We start from the raw sequence: 20,135 nt of genomic DNA, 5'->3' as shown, positions 1-20,135 counted from the left end.
TTTTCTAGACACACCTTCATCATCTTATTTGTGTTGATGGCCCTAATGCATAATAACGGTGCTACAGCCAAACGCTGCTCCTTGGCTTCAAAGAGATGAGTGATAGGCAGGTTCTCTGCTGGGTGGTTTTCCCCTCAGTGTATCCCAGAGCTCTATGTTCCATCTATATCTTAACAGACTCCCACAGTCTAAGAGGCAGATTGCAATCCGGAAGTAAAGTCCTTCCCTCAAACTGGGTAAAGGTAACAACCACTTCTGGGTTGGCTGAGACCCATTTGCTGTAAACTCTGATGAAAAGAATCTTATTCAATTCTGTGTCCACAGAGTTTTCAATTTCTTAAGCCACAGTGGGTCTACATGGACCTTCTCATGCCCTCTAGCCAGCCTTACCGTTTCATGGGCTTGGGTGAGCACTCTCTCTCCAGGTTGGAGCAGGTGTGTTTCACGTGCATGGCATTATAGGAGGTGTGGGTATAGTCATTTTCATCACTGTAGTCAGGACCAAGTAATGTCCGGGCCCAAGTCCCCATGTCATAAGGAGGGAGGGTTCCTCCAAATTCAGAGGGCAGAAACTCGGGGTGTATCAGCTGGTGAAGGCTGTTTAAATTGTTTCCATGTAAGAAAATCTAGAAAGGAAAAAGTAATCAACATAGAAATTAAAAAATATGTAAGTGTTTAGTCTAATGCACAATTTAGCAAAGACAAATTATACTTGTCACTGATGACCATGGAGTTCAAAGAAGCAATTATTATGTGCCCATGGCTTAGTCATCATAAAAATCTATTTTATTGCCTAAAAATAGGCTCAATTGATAGTTGTTTTAAAAAATGAAGTTTCAGAATAGAGTGGACATTATTTGGCCACCACTCAAATTTGCACACAGAGACATGTTCTAATCACTCCTGCTGAAAATAGGGAAGTGACGCCCTTTGCTCCAAAGCTACCCATGCTTTGAATGCCATGCTCTTACCTGAGAACTCTGGCCCCCAGGACTCCCCAGTTCTACCATCTTCCAGGCCCCACTATGTACAGCCTTTCCCTTAGGGGTCCATTCTGCTTTTCCTCCCAAATCAGTCCCAGGCCCTATCCATGCTGATTCTCCATGCCCTCCCCCCCCCCATGAACTCTTCTGTATCTGATGGTATCTCGCTCTGTTCAAATGTGTTCCATGGGGTCTTAGGGAGAGAGACAATGATATTTTACTCTGTTCCCATAGCCTGTAGTTCCAAAGATGGTGTGTATGTACTAGGTAGAAGCTCAATCTGTTCTTGTTCAGTGTAGAACCTGAGAATGTGCTATATGAAGTTCTTTGGGACAGTTTTCCCTTCTTGCCTGCATCCGGTACTGATACCCTAACAAGTTTGTGTCTTATGAGCACACAGTGTTTGATGCTCTAAATTGGCCACCATGAGACAAGAGGAAGCTTCACATTTCAGTTATTTTAGATAAATCCACAAATGTCATGTGATAAGTAGATAACTGTCACTGACTACAATTTAGAAATTGACCTTGAAAGTTGATTTAAAATACATCTGTGATGACATTGGTTCCTACACACATTGCAGCATGAAATAATTACATCTAGTGCATAAGTTACACACAATTTACTACATGGAGTAAGTAAGCGATACTCAAGCAGAACACCATCAATTACACGCTTGGCCATACACAGCACAGCTAACAACGGTAGCATCCAAATGTGAGTTTCAAAATACCCACATTTGGACTTCAGCAACAAACTCATTCTCTTCACTCTACCCTGTCCTGTAAACAGCATCATGTAAAGACGAAAGGGAAAAAGAGGTCAGTGTGGAGCTCTTCTAGGTGCTACAGTGCCTGGGAAGGCACTGTGCATTTCTGACATTGCTGTTGGATGTGACTGAAAGTTATTAAAAAAGGATTTGTTATGAATAAACTAAACTATTCTGGCATTTATGAAGCTTGATAGTAGATGCTGGAGTATTAGAATCACACAAGGTCCCGAGCCTGGTGTTTACATTTAGCATTTCTATCCACATACCCCACCCACTCAGTTCTTAAAGGATGGAGCGTGCTGCTGAAGATGGCTATTCTGGCATTCCTACTGATTGTGCAGTGCAACAGACAGGAACACAGAGGTAGGAGGTTGAACCTACTTGTCCAGGGTCAAGATCTCCAGAAACCCCTGCTCTGGTTCAATGGACAGTGCTCACTGTGGGAAGAACTCCCACAGTCCCCATGCTAGGTAGAAGATGCAGGCTCTGGGAGACCTGATATCATGATGCAAACAATACTTGATACTGGCCTGAGCAGACTATAGAATGTTTCAGAAGGTCCTTGCTTCTTGATACCGGTGATGTCTAGTTTTATATTCTGCCCTTGTTTGGAAACTGGACTTGTCCTTCTCCCATAGTCCCCTACAGTGTTCTCTAAAGACCAAGAAGCATCCAAGGCTTAGGAATTTGGAACCCCAGTGTGTGTGTGTGTGTGTGTGTGTGTGTGTGTGTGTGTGTGTGTGTGTGCGCTCATACTACTTTATCAGTCACATGCAAGGTAATGGATATCTTATCATAATTGTAGTGATCATGCTACAATGTATTCATATGTTAAATTGCTACATTGTGTTCCTCAAATACAAACAATGTTTACTTGTCAAGTGCGTTTTAGTAAAAGTAGTGGAGGGGGGGGGAAGACAAAGGTTAAAAAGGAATAAAATCACCAAGTGTCTGGTATGTGAATGGCATTATTCTCTGTGTTTTCATATGCTGTCTCACTAAATTGCTCCAAAAGCCTATGGTGTAGGAGTTAGTTTCCCAAGTAAAAGATGAGGACAGTGAGATTCAGGGTAGCTAACGGATGCTTGCTACTCAGCTGAATAGCATGCCATGCCGGCCCTGCTCTCATGAAAGAGCCTGGCTTCTCAAATGTTGACTGATGTCATTATTATTTCAGGCCTTCTTTTAAAGATTATTAGATCCAATGAACAATGCTTTAAACCTTACATATGATGGGTCTGGTGTTACCATCCAAGGGCTAAGAGAGAAAAAATATAAAGAATCGTTTTTCATAGTAACAATGCAGGACAGAATGTAGCCCATAAGCAAGAAGTAGCAACCAGGTGAACGCCTGCAATCCCAGAACTCCAGATGTGGAAGCAAGAGGATTAAGAACTGGAGGTTAAGGTCTGCATAAATGGCTCAGCAGTGAAGAGCATCTGTTGCTGCTGCAGAGTGCCCAGGTGGCAGCTCACAGTTGTCTAACCCCAGTCCCATGGCATCTGATGCCTTCTCTCGGCCTCCATGTTCACTGCATGATGTGTACATACACATATATGCAGACAAAGCACTCATTTATGTAAAATGAAAATAAATCTTTAAAAAATAATTTGAGGCTAGCCTGGGCTACACAATAAGATCCCCCACAAACAAACAAACATACCCCCACAAAACAAAAGAATCAAATAGGAGCAGGAAGTGGCTGCATGTCCTGCTCCCACAATCATTTGCAGTAAAATTGGCATCTTGTATTTACATGCCTTCAAAGTTTCTTTTGGTTTGTCTGGTACTCTGAAAATAACCCATCTTACTGAATCATTGATTAAATACAAATCATTTGCAAACTCCTGCTAAGGTGCAAATATTCAAAAATTGCAAAACCATGGTAAAGCTATTGGGGGATGCACACACAGAGTAGCACTACAATTGTCCCGCCGCACAGGCCAGCCCTCTCCCCCACTCAGAAGTTCAGACACGTTTTTCTCCTTACCCGCTTTCTTGTCTTGTCTTTAAGGAATGGCTTGATGAGCGTGTACAGGGCATGGATGTACCAGGGCTGGTTGACAAAATGGACGCCTCCAAAGCGGGCAGGAAAGCTATCCTGGGAAGGAAATATACACATCGAGAGAACATCAGTTACCAACACTCCAGGCTGGGTGACAGCAGCGTAGCAATCAATGCGGGGGACAGCCTGCTCCAGAAGAAGTTTTCCCCCCTCATCTCATTTGGCCAATTTAGATCATTTAGATCATTAAACACTGTGGGCCAGGCGGTGGTGGCGCACGCCTGTAATTCCAGCACTCAGGAGGCAGAGCCAGGCGGATCTCTGTGAGTTCGAGGCCAGCCTGGGCTACAGAGTGAGTTCCAGGAAAGGTGCAAAGCTACACAGAGAAACCCTGTCTCAGAAAACCAAAAAGAAAAAACAAAACAAAACAAAACAAACAAACACTGTGTGCTCAGAAGACACAAACTTGTTCGGGTATCAGTACTGGATGCAGGCAAGAAGGGAAACTGCCCCAAACAAAGACTTTCTTGATGTTTAGGAACTCCAGCCGCAGAAGCTCCCACTTCCCGGTAAAGAAAGGAGTCAGACACTGGGCTCTTTCCGCCTCCTGTATTCTTTCTCCCCTTCTCATTCCACAGCCTACAAATAAGTTCTGTGCCAGTCTTCCCAAATGGCAATGACTGAGTCATCGAGGTGGACAGAGGTTTGTGAGACCAGATCCCGGGGTCGGGAGTCAGAACTTTTCAAGGCATTGGGTAAGCACACTTCAGCTCCTGAAGGCCTAAGTACAACTCAGTCTCTGCCCTCCTTCCCTTTTCTCACCATGAGATTGTGTCACCTTGGCAACAGCCCAGGACTTGAACTGGTTGGGTGAGTTGAGCAGGTTGGACAGGACAAGACGGCGAAAGGACCCTAAAGGATCTTAGGAACCTTGGTTCTCTGAATTGACCCCAGTAGGACAACATGTGCTGTGGGTCACTTTCTGTACTATCTGTCCACTCCACCCTGGAAGCACACAGCAGATCCTAGAGAAAAGATAATTCTGGTAGAGGGCGGGTTGACCACCCTAACTGAGTAAGAACCCCCTCTTCTGTAGATCAGCACAGTTTGTAAATATCAGGATTTAAGAAGATTTTCAAAATGGCTCTTAGTTTGGAATCCAGGCGGGAATAACAGCCTGTGCTTTACCAGCAAGCTGGTAAACTATGCTGAGGGTTTGAGATCCATAGGAGGAGGATCTTGGCTGGAGGTCCTGATGTGTGGTTTCAGCAGACTGGGTTTGCCTCTATTAATGAAATGGAAAATGAGGCAACACCTAAATGGTATTTGTCACTAAACGTGCTGTCAATCAGGTTCATCACAGCAACAGCCTGAAAGGAATGTGTTAGCAAGACAAGAAGAGGCAGGGCAGCCAGCAGCTCAGGCAGGGAGCACTCTCCGTGGGTGTATGAAATACTGTGCCTGGCTCTTTTTTAGTATAATAACAAGCAAAGAGGGCTATTAACTTTTTCCAGAACTCTCTGCATCTATAAGATCCCTAGGCATCTGCCCTGGGGGGACCTAGTTTCAGTGAAAGTATATGGAACTGAGCTTAAGGGCTGACATTGGAAAATCTTAAAAATAACTTTTACTTCTAGCTAGATGTTTTACAAAATAGCGAATAATGAAATAGTTTGAAGGCTAAACTAGAGAATTTCAGTTTATTTATTCATTTTATTTATCTTGATTTTTAAGTAGTAAGGGAACCACCACCAAATACGGGGATTGAGTGATTATTTATACTGACTTAGCATTTGCCACTGCGTGTTATGCTCTCCAAACATGGCATGGCTGTTGCCCTCTTTTACTCTCCACCAACTGTGGTTACCAAAGCAGAGTTCACACCAATTCTGGCCCATTAGCCTTCTGTCAAGGAGAGTTAGGGGACTTTGGAGACAGTGCACTACAAGAGGCCTGACTACCTTCCGGAGCCCAGTAGGTCTCAGTGAGGGTAGCTCCCTTTGTAGGAGGAACAGCCCACGGTTGCCCTTGCTCTTGGAAGTAGTTCCTCGCCCTCACTCATCAAGCTAGACTGGGTAGAATGGTTTCTCTGGTCTGTCTGGGGAGATTGGATGTTCGTCTCCCAAGGAAGTTTATGAGCGGTGTGATCTTACTACCACATCTGCTTTCAGAAAAGTCAAAGTTTTAAATAAAGTGGGCTTTGCATGTGTGGGGGAGTTGGAGTTTTGTGTGTACTGAGCATTAAACACGGGGCCTTGCTCATGCTAGGCAAGCACTATACCAGCAGCAAGCTGCATGCCCAATCCAACATTGTCTTTTCATGTTCAAGACCGAACAATGTTTTTTCTTTAAAGTAAGAGGCTGTCCTGCCAAACTTTTCCCTTGTAATAAGGGTTACTCCCCAGTTTCAAATTTTTTTGGTCCATTTGATCTCTTATTCAGAAACATAACTTACATGATGAGTGTGAGCTCTGAGATGCTATAGAAAAAGAACAGGATTGAAACATTTGTTCATAAAACCCAGGCTTTACTGTCTTTTTTTTTTTTTTTAAACCAGAACTAATAAGAACATGTATATTTCTACTAGTAGTCTTTTGTATCCTGTATTTTTAGGTTATTAAAGTAGAAGAAAATGCCAAGAAACAAGAGACAGTAGGAAAAAAATCACAATGACAATATTAACCTTTAAAAATACTTAGAGACACTTAGTTTTAGTCTGTGAAACCTCAGTCATCAACACCATCAAAAACTGTCCTCTGTTCATACTGGGGAGGTTGAGTGAGGTGTCGCCTCCCACAGCTGTAAATTCTGGCTTGGCTTGGGTCCATCAATCTGCCAGGTTTTCACTGCCCTAGTTCAAATCAGCCGGTGAAATGTGCAAACAAAACACATGAGCCTGAATTTTGGAGTTTTAGGCTTGGGTTCAAGTAGAAACAGGGTTATTTTTCTTCAGATCCCTCCCATAAACTTCAAACGAGAGGTCTTCCTGCTTGGTAAGGTTTTGGATAAAACCTGGCTGTGTGTTAATTGCGTGTGTGTGTGTGTGTGTGTGTGTGTGTGTGTGTGTGTGTGTGTGTGTAGAGGGAAATACTGAAATGAGGAAACCCACCGTTTTAGTTTGTATCTGGAATGTCCTCCATGGTCTCATGAATCGAGTCCTTGGCCCCTCAGGTTGCAGGGATGTACTGGGAGGTTGTGGAGCTGTAAACTGAATGCTATGGGTGGGCCTGTGAAGGCCAGATGCCAGCCCTAGTTCCTCTCTGGTCTGTGCTTCCTGATCTGCCAGTCTTGGGCCACCACAGACCAGAACACTCAAGCCACTAAGCCTTGCTCATTGCGATCAACTGTTTTCTCTGAAACTGTTAGTGACCAGAGTCCTCCCTCCCATGATGCCCTGGTGGGAATGCTGCCACAGCACAGTGATGATGAGACAGACAAATCAAGCTTCTCAGAGTTAGCATCTGCCGGGGCAGCACCTTTGGCTGACCATGTAGCTGACGTCAGGTGAAGGGGAAGCTTTCATCACTCAGGGTTCTCCCACAGTCCTAAGGGACTTCATGGAGGTGTATGCCTTATGGGCTAGAACAGATCTCAGATTGGTTGGCCTTGATCCAGTTAGTTCATGCCTTGCCCCCTCTTCATTTTAGCATGTACTTATGAGTGCTCATTATGCCAAACCCTGGGTCAAACACAGGGTTAAATTGTCTAAACTGTACTTGTCTTAAATGCTGGGTTAGTTGCCAGGGTTTTTGTCTGCCTTCTGTAACTTGAGGGTTGCCTGTGTCCCTTACTACACTAGCAAAAGCAGCCTAAACTGTCACTCTAGTGAAGGTCAAACTAAAGAAGCAGCATCCCTGCATGGGGCATGCTGGGAAAGACCCAGGGGAGATCCAGAACCTCCATCCCTGTGGTGAGAAGCTACTCCTTCATCCATACCTATGATGTCAGTGGAGACCATCTGGAGAGAAAGGTCTTCCCTCAAACTCGCATCAGTAGTAATAGATTCTTTACCTTCCCCACTGGGAACTTATAGTTATATATTTATAACCTATCCACCCAACAGGAGAATGCACTTTCTTTATACATGTCCATGGGGCATACATCAAGACAGAGCAATGCAGGCCACAAAATACTAAACTAAAGCTAAATAAATGCAGTCACAAATCTATATTCAAAACTGGAAATGGACTCAAACAGAAAAATATCAAAGAATTAGAAACAAAACCACACAATTCTAAGTAACTCATGGAAGGATCAAAGAGTGTCTCAAGAAAAAAAATAAAATACATGTAGCTGAATGAAAATGAAAGTAGAGCACATCCAAGTGTATGGGACACAGCTAACCTCGTGCGAAAGGGAAATCTGCAATGCTGAACGTGTGTTCAACAAAGGAAGAAAAGCTTCAAGTCAGTACATCGAAGCCAGCTTGGGTTTGGAGAAGATGAAGGCCCAGCCAGAAGAAGAGAGGGAATGATGAAAATCAGAGCAGAAACCAATGGCCTTTACAGTGGAGAAATAGTCAAGATCATCAGTGCAGCCAAGCGTTGCTTCTTTGAGAAGAGACATAAAATTTCCCAGCCTTGTATCAAGACTGACAAAAAGGGATGTCATAGATACCAGTGTCAGCAACACAACTGCCTCTCACTTTGTCATTGTCAAAGGGACAGGCAGAGGACAACGCTACAGCTCTACATGGGGTCTTGACAACCTAAAGGGCAAGAGTCACTTGTATTTCAAACTACCACAACTCACCGGGAAACAGGCAATTCCAATAGTCTCTAATTACTATGAAAATTAAAATTGTCATAAAACTCATTCTTCAGGCATACATGGTTTCATTAGAAAAATCCAATTCCATATAATCTCTTCCAGAGAATAAAAGAACATGTCCCAATTCTCTTATGAAGCATATGTCAAAACAAGACTAGAATAATACAAATCTAATTACAGACCACTATTCTTTATGAGTGCAGATAAGGGGCTGGAGAGATGGCTCAGCAGTTAAGAGCACTGACTGATCTTCCAGAGGTCCTGAGTTCTTGTGCCCTCTTCTGACCTGCAGTCACACATGCAGGTAGAACACTGTATACAAACTAAGTAAATAAATCTTTAAAAAATAATTTCAGATGAAAAATTCCTCACAGTATATTGCTAAATGGAATCTAGTAATTTATGAGAGGAATTATATACATTATGATTAAGTAAGGTTGACTCCAGGCCTACAAATGTGGTACAATTTCAAAAGCAGTCAATATAATTGTATTAACAGCTTCTAGTTTTTATATCTGATACTTTGACATATGGGATCTTCCTGACTAGGGAGGGGTTGTCTCACTTATGAGTGGGAGAGTTTGCCTCACAGTCAGATGAGTCGCTCCATCTCACACATCTAGGAACGTCTCTCTCAGGCTCAGGAGGGCTGCACTGTTATTCCTTTGCATTAGCACTCCAAGTTCAGAACCCAGACAACATGGGGAGACCTCATACCCAGGAGTCCTTAAATTCCTCAAACTAACCAATCTTAAGCCATCTCAGGCCCCTTTCTCTTTCTTATTCATTCTTTAATGTGAACAATACCCAAACAATCCTGGCCTAAGCTTTCACCCCACTTTTAGAAAATAAAAAGAGGTCAATTTAAGATCTAGAACTAGGCAAAGAGACTAGACTTGATCCTTAGACTTGACTCAAAAGCTTGATCTATACAACAGAGGACTAGTATATAGAATGCTTGCACACACACACATGTGCACACACACACACACACACACACACACACACAAATGCAATACTAACAGAGCAAGAATACATGATCCAATTAGAACATGTGCAAAAGCCATGGAGGAACATTTCACTAAAGAAAGCATATATGTCAAATAAGCACATGAGAATTTGTTTCATTAATCATGAGTAAAGTGCACCAGAGACTTACACTCCAGACCTGTCAGAATGGTTAAAAATAATGACAACTTTGGGGCTGGCAAGCTGTGTTAGTGGGGAGACAGCTTGGTGCACAAGCCAGAGGACTTGAGCTCAAATGAGCAGCATCCATGTTAAGTGCCATAAAGAGCCTTACCTGAGCCTGTAACCTCAGCACTGCAGAGGGGAGAGACAGGAGGATTGCTGGGCCTGCTGGCCTGTGGATCTACCCAAAGCAGAGCTTCAGGTTCAGTGAGAGACCCTGTCACAAGGGAGTGAGATGGAGAGAGACAACAAGGAACCTAATCTCTTCCTCTAGCTTTTTCATGTAGGCACACAGCTGTTCACACATGTTACACACACTCACACACACAGCAAACCACCACCATCACCACCAAAAACAAAACAAAACAAAACAAAACAAAACAAAACAAAAAAGAGGACCCAGCTCAACTCTGAATGTTGATGAAGATCTAGAAAAATGAAGTTACTCATTCATTAATAGGAAATAGAAGAAAACTTGCCAATGTTCATAATCACCTATCATATAACTACCATATCATCAACAACATGCTTTCTAAGCATTTAGCCCTGAGAAATGAAGATTTATATCCACAAAAAGCTGGTATGTGCACAGAAGCCTTATTTGTAGTAGTTACAGTGAACACAGCTAACACAAATTTCAATAAGTGACTAAGCTATGGTGTCCATACTATAAGACACTAACCAGCAACAAAAGGGAAAATTAACTGTGGTGATATATTGTGTACTCTAATAAAATTTACCTGAAGATCAGAGAACAGAACAAGCCACTGGTTTAAACATAGAGGCCAGGCAGTGGTGGCATATGCCTTTAATCCTAGCACTTGGGAAGCAGAGATCCCTCTGGCCTCCCTGGATTACATGAGGTTGACTCAGTCTAGGAGAGAAACAGAGCCAGGCAGTGGTGGCACACACCTTTAATGTCAGCACCTGGGATGTCATGCCTTTGCTCCCAATACGTGAGGGGCACACATGCCTTTAATCCCTGCACTAAGAAGGAAGCAATATTGCTGGGTGGAGAAAGGTGTCAGGAGACAGGAACTAGAGCCCTTTCAGCTAGAGACTTGTTTTTTGTTTTGTTTTTGTTTGTTTGTTTGTTTGTTTTTTCAGGCTGAGGAGTGGCAGTGGCTTGTTCCTTTGTCTTTCTGATTTTCAGGCAAATTTTATTAGGATGAACAATATATCACCACAATTAACACTGTACACAATAACCCAAGTGAATCTAGAATATTTCACTCAGTGTGTGTGTGTGTGTGTGTGTGTGTGTGTGTGTGTGTGTGTGTGTGTGAAGCATGGTGGCACACACCTTTAATCCTAGCATTCAGAAGGAAAGTAGATCTGTGTCTCTGTCAGTTTAAGAGCAGCTTAGTCTGCATAGTGAGTTCCAGGTGAGCCAGAGTTACATAGTGAGACTTTGTCTCAAAAAAAAAAAAATTCTCTGAAGTTAAACACTGTGGGATTCCATTTGTATAATATTCTTGAAATATAAAAATTAAGTAGTGGGTAAAGAGCTAAGGGGCTAGGAGTGGCTTGGAAAAGGTAACTCGAGCAGTTCTTATGTTGGTAGGATGTCCTGTACTTTTAACCACAAAAGGAAGATATTTGTTTCTGCCTACATGGAATATTAACAATAAACAAATGATTCCAAGTAAAGCATTGATTTCAGGATCTTCTGTTTTCTCTGGTATCCTACACAGAGTTCAGTGATCCTGGCCATCTCTTAGTGTGCACATCCTTTTTAATAGTCACACTGTCTACACTTCGCTTCCACACTGCCACCATGCAAGTGTCACCCAGCTGCCTTGTTGTGTGTTTGTGTCGAATTCAGGGACACCATGGTTCAGGCCAAAGCACTTCCTTTCTCTTTCACTGATGTTCTCAGTGGCTGTGGGTTTTCTTTCCTGCTGGATAATGTAGCATTTATTGGAACTGTTTGCAAGACTCGTAATGCCTGCAGGCTAAGGTACTTTACATCTGGATTCAAAACTCATCTGAACCTGAAAATCACATAGCCTTGAGAAGCCTGGGGAGCTGCCGTCTCTAGCTCTCAACTGCCTTCACCTCTTCCTCATGCTTTCATAGGAAAACTAAAACAGAAATCCTAAAGTTCACAAAACTGACAACTCACCACATCACTTAAGATGCTGCTAAAATATGACTGCAAAGAAGAGAGAGAGCATAGCACAGAAGCTATCCTCCACTCCCGACTCTTTCCTTTTAGTAGAAAGGAGGCCTGGGGTGTCTTCCAGGGCCTGTCAAAGGCATCTTCATTCATGGAGTTGCATGAACTTCAGTTCTACAGACATGGTAGGGACACAGCTTGCACTTAGGCATCATCGGTTCCGCTCATGCATGCCCTACCAATGACATCTGTTCCTCACTTCAAGGCAGGAAGAGAAAATCATCTTTAGCTACATAAATTGGCTTCACTGATGCAGGGAGCCTATAGACATGCTCTACTGCATGATGATGGATTTCTATCATGCCACATAGCCATCATTAGTGTCGAAATACATATACATGTATTTGCAAAGGAATGGAGAACTCATGGAAAAGCTGAGTGTGTGAGTAGATTTACATGTGTGCAATGGAGATATCAGGAATGAGTGTGAGAGGGAAGACAGAACCTGCTCACGAGGAGGAAGTCTGGCAATAGTGCATCTGACTACAGAGTGTAGCTTCTCTCAGGTTCTCCCAGAGGACAGTGCCCACTTCCAAGAAGCTATACCAACTCAGTGTTATCTTAGGTCCAAAGGGACAAGGACATTTCTGGATGTCGAGATCAGTGTGTGTTGGAGTAGTTTCCTCTAGATTAGTGGTTCTCAACCTGTGGGTCACAGCCCTTTTGGCAACTTAACATTCCTGCATCTTCTTTTTCAAATTGCATTTTGAGCTACAGTTCAGGAAGAGATGCTAAGTTTCCTTACAAAGGAAAAAGTAGAAGGTGCAGGGCTTACCAAATACACACCTTCAGTTCATGTCCAGGGGAGAGACAGAAATGGCAGTGCTTTCTGTGAAGGAAAGACCTGGTCTCAGATGCTGTGCTTCCTCAGTGAAGAGACTAAATGGTCAGTAACTATGCATGGAGATCAAGAGAATGTTCATATCCTGCTGGAGCCAAATATTAAAAAAACTTCTATAAATGAGCCAGCAAGGCTGGGTGTGGTTGCGATCACCTAGAATCATAGCATTTGGGAGGCTGAGGCAGGAGAATTATTACAGGTTCAAAGTCAGCCTGAGCTATAGTGGAAAAATTAGAATCCCCAAATCAAAACATTCTGATTGGGGTAAGATGAAACCTCAAAGTTGTTTTGATTTGCATCTCTCTAAATGTTAGAAAATGATGAACACTTTAGAGATATTTCTTGGCCAGTTCTGATTTTTCTATTAGCTTGGTTTCCATCACTAGGCATTATCTATGAGACCCATAGTCCATTTATTTGAATGGTTCATTTGTTTTCTCAACTCTTTGTATATTCTTGATAGGAATTCTGTTAGATGTATACCTATTAAAGACCCCCTTCCACACAATAGGCTTCCTTCTGGCTTGATCATTGCCTTAGCTAAATGGAAGCTCTGTAGTTTTGTGCTGTCCCAGTTTTCAACTGCTGGCCTTTATTCCTGGGCAAACAGAGTTTTGTTGAGAAAGTCCTTTCTTACTCCTGTATGTAGGCTACTGCCAATGTTTTCTTCAGGCAGTTTCAGTGTTTCAGGTTTGGAGTTGAGATCTTGGAGCTGTTTGGAGTTGTGTGTGTGTTTTGTGGGTTGATACTAATGAGTCTAATTTCATTCTTCAACATATGGAAATCCACTTTTCCCAAGAAAATTTATTGGAGATGCTATCTTTTCTCCAATGTATGTTTTTGACATCTCTCTCAAACATCAGATGTCTGTAGTTACATGTGCTCATGTTGGGGTCAACAGTTTTGTTCAATGTGTTTTTGTGTCAGCACCGCACTGTCTTTATTATTATGGCTTTATTAATATATTTTAAAATCTGAAATGGTAATTGTAATGGTATAATAGGTTACTCTGCTGATGCAGTAAGCCAGATCAAGCCAAAATGAAAAAGCAAAAGAACAGGTTGATTTGAGCAAAACGAGTACCAGGTGAGCCCTCCAGCTCTAGAGATTGGGTTGGAGAAGTCATGCGCCAAACTACAGCAGGGAGATGATCTATAAATGAGGGGTGATAATGTGTCCTCCACCAGATGGGTTTGTACCCAAGAAAGCTGACAGCTGTAGGCAGAGTCTTAGGCTGCTGGCAACTTCAGGGGAGGAGCTGCCACAGTCACCAAGAATGTGGAACTGGACCTTTTGGCTCCTTTTCTTTGTTGGAGCTTCTCTGAGACGTCAGGGTTTGGGGAGAGAGATGGGGCTCCTCAGATCGTGCTGGAGTGAGTGGGAGTTCTAGCCCAACCACAGGCCCTCCAGCTTTGTTTTTGTTATCATTTGCTTTTAACTCAGGAAATCTGGCAACTTTTCTGGTTCCATGTGGATTTAAAGATGTTTATTTTTTTATATTTCTGTGAAAAATATGATATTGGGATTGATTGATTCTGTAAGTTGTCTCTGATAGAAAGGCGAGGGAGAGCCTCACTCATCCGTGGATATTAGGATAACTACTTAGAACGCAGTTAGGAAAGGAATCACACTACTTCAGTTAAGTGGCAGTATGGGGTTCTCCCGCAAGATCCATGGTCTCTCCAGCCCCAAATAGCTGACTAGGTCTCCAGTCCTAGGACTTCCTTCCTGATGAGTAGGACTTAAGTCCAACTAGACAGCTCCTAGTTATTGCTAAGGTGTTAAGTGCCACTGTGGTACATTTAGGAATACTTCACCATGCTGATCCTTGTTGTGGTTCATGGGTGTCATGGATGGGTCGGACTACTGATTGCTTCTCTCCCTTGGCAGTTTTGAGAACATCTTCAGGTACTATGAAAGTTAGTCCCTGCGGAAGAGGATTTCAGATCTGACCCAGCTCAAACTTCAAAGTCCTGGGTCTAAAATGCTTGGTGTCCTCAATCATAAAGACGTATCTTTGACTTCTGGGACACAGCCAAGGAAAACAGCAATGATCTCTAGTGTTTGAAGTCTCTTGGACTCCTCTGACCAACATCTTAAAAGGAGGCTTCCCCTGCCTGACTCAGTGGTTTCTGCCTGAGAGTCTACGGTTCCTGAGGGGGCAATATCTCATCAACTTCATTGAAAAAAAAATATGTGTACATGCACTTGTTTGTATTATATATAATTTTATGTAAGTGTAAAGGAATATGATTTCACATAGTTTTTTCAAACATCTTTGGTGTTATTTATCTCACTTCCATATTAACCTCCTTCCTCCTCCTAATTAAATCCCCACTATTTTTCTAATTTTCTCCTTTCTGTCACTGTATCCTGATATTTCTCTCTCTAGCATTTCTATTCCTTCCCTCCCATTCTCCAGTATCATCACTTTTTACTTTCTTGGTTTCTTTTATTACTCCATGTTATAGACTACACTCAAAGATTTGGTGCTAGAAACAGCAGATGAGAGGGAACGTGTGGCGTTACCTTTCTGGGTCTGAGTTACTTTACCCAATATCTTTTCTGGTTTTGTCCAGTTATCTTAAATATTCATGATTTCATTTTGCTTACCACATTTTCATCATCTATTCATCAGTTGAAGGACCTTTAGGTTGTTTCCATTTTCTAGCTCTTGTGAATAGAGCAGCAATGAACCTGGCTGAGCAAGTGTCTGTGGAGTAGGATGTTGGGTCCTTTGGGCACATGCCAAGAGTGGTATAGCTGTGCCAGATAGTAGACTTGTTTTTAAACCTTTGAAGATTTTCCACACTGATTTTCAGAGTGGCTGCACAAGTTTGCAATCTTTGAACAGTGAATGCGAGCTCCACATCCTCTCCAGCATTTACCATTGTTTGGTTGGCCTCAGCCATTCTGCTGGGGCGAGGCTCAGACAACTTTCCCGAAGAGGGGCAGAAAGACTGGGAGAGTCAGAGGACCAGGAATTAGCTGTCCGATCTGTCTTTATATTTATAGGTTGTATTTATATGTGTGCATGCATGCATGTGTGTGTGTCTGAGAGCACATACATACACACATAATTAAGGAGAAAAGTTATGAGATGGAGGATGGATATGGGAGGTATTGGAGAGATGGGTTGATTATATAATCATATTTAATTTGCAAAATCCAAAAATAAATTGAGTAAGGGGGAAAAGCATAAGAATTTAAAGTAAGATTCTGAGTATTCAGTTACATTTTCCTTTATGCTCATAAAATACATTTAAGCACTATAACCATCAAAACACAAATAAACCATCAAAACAACAACAATAAAAGGGCTAACCAAAGCTTTCGTGAAGAACAAATACATGTGACTATATTTGACAATCTTTAGGACTTAATAAGCCAGTAAGAATCCCTACATTTCACTTATTCTGTCTCCTCCCCCAAGAGCAGATACATCTTATTAAAGGAAAAAATAAGGGAAAGGAAAAATGGAGGAATAAAATGAGGGAGAAAAGAGGGAAGAAAATAGTTGAAAAATCAAGTGGTGATACATATCTGTTGAATCTTCAACAAGAAAACTGACCGTAAATTCTGAGACTGTCTTGAAGTCAGTGATACCTGCCTTGTGCCTGAGGGACATCCTTGAATGCAGGAAGATCAATGTTATTTTACTGGCCTGCCAAGCCAGATGTGCCTGAGGCTTCATCCACAGGAACAAACTGTATGCCTGGTACTGTAACCCTGGTTGGTCAAAAGCCCATGGCTGGGGAGACCATATACTCTAGGGTAGAAGCTGCTACTGTTAGCTTGTAGATGCCTATGCTGTCAAGTTGCTTTGTAAATATTTATGTTTGTGATCATAGACTTTGGCTGCTCTCAGCCTTGGTCAGAGGTGCTTCCTTTTGCAGTGAGCATCAGTCAATGCAGAGATGCCTACTAATCAAAATTCTGAGGATAAGAGACAATGTGCTCAGCCCAAACAGGATGTCTACATCAACTGCTCCTTTTACTTCTTACTAAAGCTCCAAATAGGAGAGCTATCTACTTTGCTAGCTCTGCCAATCTCATTGCTGGCCAGGCAAGATGACCGGGGAGGTGACCTCGACTAGAACTTGGAGACAGAAGGGGTAGAATATAAATCCAGCCACCTAGTCATCGGTGTCAGCAGAACTGAACCCAAGCACTGGAAACTTAATTTGCTATAAAAATCACATCCAGCTTTTCTAACCACACTGACCTTAAAAGGAGGGGTTATATCTGACTATTACATAGCAAATACATTACAGTTTTACACAATACTTCATCTTCATTCAAGCTTCCCCAAGGACCTGTAAGTGGTAAATAGATGATTGTTGTTCGTTATTTAAAAGCCAATTCATGGAGAGATTCAGATCCCTCGAATGGCTGATTCACAGAGGAAATCGATGCAGCAGAGATGTCTTGCTTTATATGATTCTCCCTGCCAGTTAATACATAAGCTTCCACAGTCCTGGTGTCTGTGAGAAGGAAGCAGAGCAGAAGAACCACAGAGGACATTCAGGGTGAGACTTTAGCAAACGGTGAACTTTTAACTAGTCACTCATCCTTTTTGTCTGCAACTAATTTTGCAATAAATAAGTATAACAACCCTTCAAAGTCACAAGAGATGTAAGAGAAAACAGTATTACTGGTAATAGTTAATACTGAATTATTCATGGAATGAAAGATGGTTCTGTGGGTAAAGGACTAGCTGCACAAGAATGAATACCTCTGTTAGGATCCCCAGTACCCATGTAAAAGCTGGTCAGAGTGTTCACATCTTTATCCCCAGCTGCAAGAAGAAAGGTAGAGAGAGATGGATCCCTGAGGCCCTCTGGCCAGTCTAGATAAAACATTGAAATCCATGGTCAGTGAGGGATCCTATCTGAAAAATAAGGTGAAGAGTGATAGAGGAACACACCTGACATCAGCCTGTCGTCTCTACCTGTGCACAGAGGGCTAGGTGTGCCTGCATACACACCATACACACACACACACACACACACACACACACACACACACACACACACAAATACTCACATACATACCTGCACAATTCACATTCGCACACTCACACATATACATACACACACAAATACACTCACACATATACATACCAGCACTCATACACATACATACTCACTCACACACACTCAATCACACAAATACATACCTACACACATTTACACATAATACACACACACACACACACACACATTATTTGGATCTTGTGAATCAAGAACCACACTAACAAATTTTTACATGCTGTTTCATTTAACAGTCAGGGCAACATTATGAAGATTCCATTGCTATGTTGTCTGGCCTTTTCAGGTAAGGAGACACTACCTTACAGTGAGTGTTTAAAATGTTCCCCAGTCCTGGGCATTACTGTCCATGCCTGTAATCTTAGTGCTCTGGGCTGATGCAGGAGATTAAAGATTTCATAAATAGCCTGGGCTACATAGCAAGCCTTTATCTCAAACAACAATAAAACAGTTGTCCAAACCATACATCACCCAAAAGGCTGGGTGGGATTGAACTCAGCCTTGTCAGACCTTGCAATCAGATGAACCCTACTACACCACAGACTCTGCCGTGACTTGCTAAAATTCCATGTATCTGTAAAATGTAGTCCTTTTCTGGTTGTCACATGTGGTTTTGAAGATGCATATGCTGACAGCTTTAGGTGAAACAATATCATTCCTAAGCATACATTCCAAATGCACAATATAGCACCCCATTCCCTAGCTGCAGGGCTTCCCTCCCTTTTGACAAGAGTACCATGGCTTAGACATCATCAGTTAAAGAGAAAGTTAGGAGAAAAGAAAGAAAATGTATTCTTTTAAAGACATATTTGCCTTTCTTGGTGTATGAGTATTTTGTCTGCATGCGTGCATGTCATCATGTGCACGCCTACTGTCCAAGAAGGTCCATCAGATCCCCTGGAAATGGAGTTACAGGTGGTTGTGAGCCACCATGTAGGGTCTGGGAGTCAAATCTGGGTCCTCTGGAAGAGCAGTAAGTTCTCTTAACCACTGAGCCTCTCTCCAGTCTGAAAAAAAAACCTTAATAGGTTAAATATTCTTCCTGTTTCACAGGGAACATTAAAGATTAGCCTGTGTACTATGTTTGGGTCCTGTCTTCTTGGGGAATGCTGTGGTGTAGAAGTAGTCATTGCAATATTGCTTTAGTCTGCAAGAGATATGAACCACCCAGAATTTTCTTATATTTGAGTACATTTCATGGTCTAATCATTAAATATACCTCAACTCTCCATGGCCAAAAATATTAATAAACTCATGTGTAAGGTACAGAGAAGATTCTACCAAGATGGACTTAAAGAAAACCATCCCTTTATGAGGGGTTAGGGGTGGGGGCTTTTATAAGTATACTCTTCTCAGAAACCTAGTTAATCTGTTGCTGCCCAGTGGCCTCTAGGTGAATCCATTTGACTGAAGTCTGGGGAGCAGAATGTAGGTGGAAGCAAGGTCTTCGATTTCCAGACCAGAACATCAATTATCTGTGAACATTTGAAAACACTTTCTTCCTGGTCCCTGTGGTTGGAGGTGAAGGGCACTGAAACCAAGAAAGATGTTAGAGGTACAGAAAGGAAATAATGTCTGTCTCATTGAAGGAGAGGATTCTCATGGTAAAAGACAGAGGCAAAAGATTTCATGAGTATAAGAAGTCAAACTGTTGGTACAACTCAAGGTAGCATTAGGTAGCCTACCTCAATGAGCTTGAACACTAACCACCTAGAATCAGGGCGGCGTTTGGGATAGCCATACAATGTAGATGTCATTAGTCTATAGATGACATTTAAAAGGACATCTAGATGAGGCCACCCAGGAAGTTAGTAGAGGTGGAGGAGACAATCCCAGGACTAAATTCCTTTTTGAGGGCAGTAATATATGGAGAACTCAAGGCATGTGGTTACGGGGGAAGTTATTTTCTGTCATTTTAAAAGTGGACTCAAATTGTATTCATTTGAGAATCTCCATTATTCACATCCCATCCAGCTTGCTTGAAGTGTGCAGAATTCAAAAGAGAAGCTCACTGTTTGCTTGTTAGAAGTGGCTGACACCGGAGGAACTAAACTTCTTTCTGAGCAGTCTATTCTCTTCTCCAACTCTTCAACCTGCATTGTCCTTTCAAGTTTCAATGCCATCCACATTTGCCTGAGGTTAAAATAGATCTCCATAATCTCTCTCCCTCTCTCTCTCTCTCTCTCTCTCTCTCTCTCTCTCTCTCTCACACACACACACACACACACACACACACACACACACACACACACACACACGGGTTTGGTGTCATTCTAAGAGCAGGATGCCAGCAGTAGAAGAACCTACAGGTGCTGGGAACTGGGAACTGGGTCCCCACAGAAG

The 20,135-nt window shown here is 42.4% G+C and overlaps 1 protein-coding gene across 3 annotated transcripts in view; it reads right to left on the bottom strand.

The window, feature by feature from the left end:
• Window positions 1–20,135, bottom strand: part of Clvs1 (clavesin 1) — a 204,068-nt gene that overhangs the window by 26,693 nt on the left and 157,240 nt on the right. For all 3 annotated transcript variants that reach the window (XM_036178402.1, XM_036178401.1, XM_036178403.1), the window contains 2 exons: window positions 3,746–3,856; window positions 391–626 (listed from right to left, as the gene is read on the bottom strand). In XM_036178402.1, the coding sequence (XP_036034295.1) occupies window positions 391–626; window positions 3,746–3,856 (347 nt within the window). The remainder of the gene's footprint in view (window positions 1–390; window positions 627–3,745; window positions 3,857–20,135) is intronic.

Source organism: Onychomys torridus, chromosome 2 (genome assembly GCF_903995425.1).
Source record: "Onychomys torridus chromosome 2, mOncTor1.1, whole genome shotgun sequence".
NCBI classification, from domain to species: domain Eukaryota; kingdom Metazoa; phylum Chordata; class Mammalia; order Rodentia; family Cricetidae; genus Onychomys; species Onychomys torridus.
The sequence above is the reverse complement of the archived record's forward strand: the minus strand, read 5'-3'. Positions and strand labels throughout refer to the sequence as shown.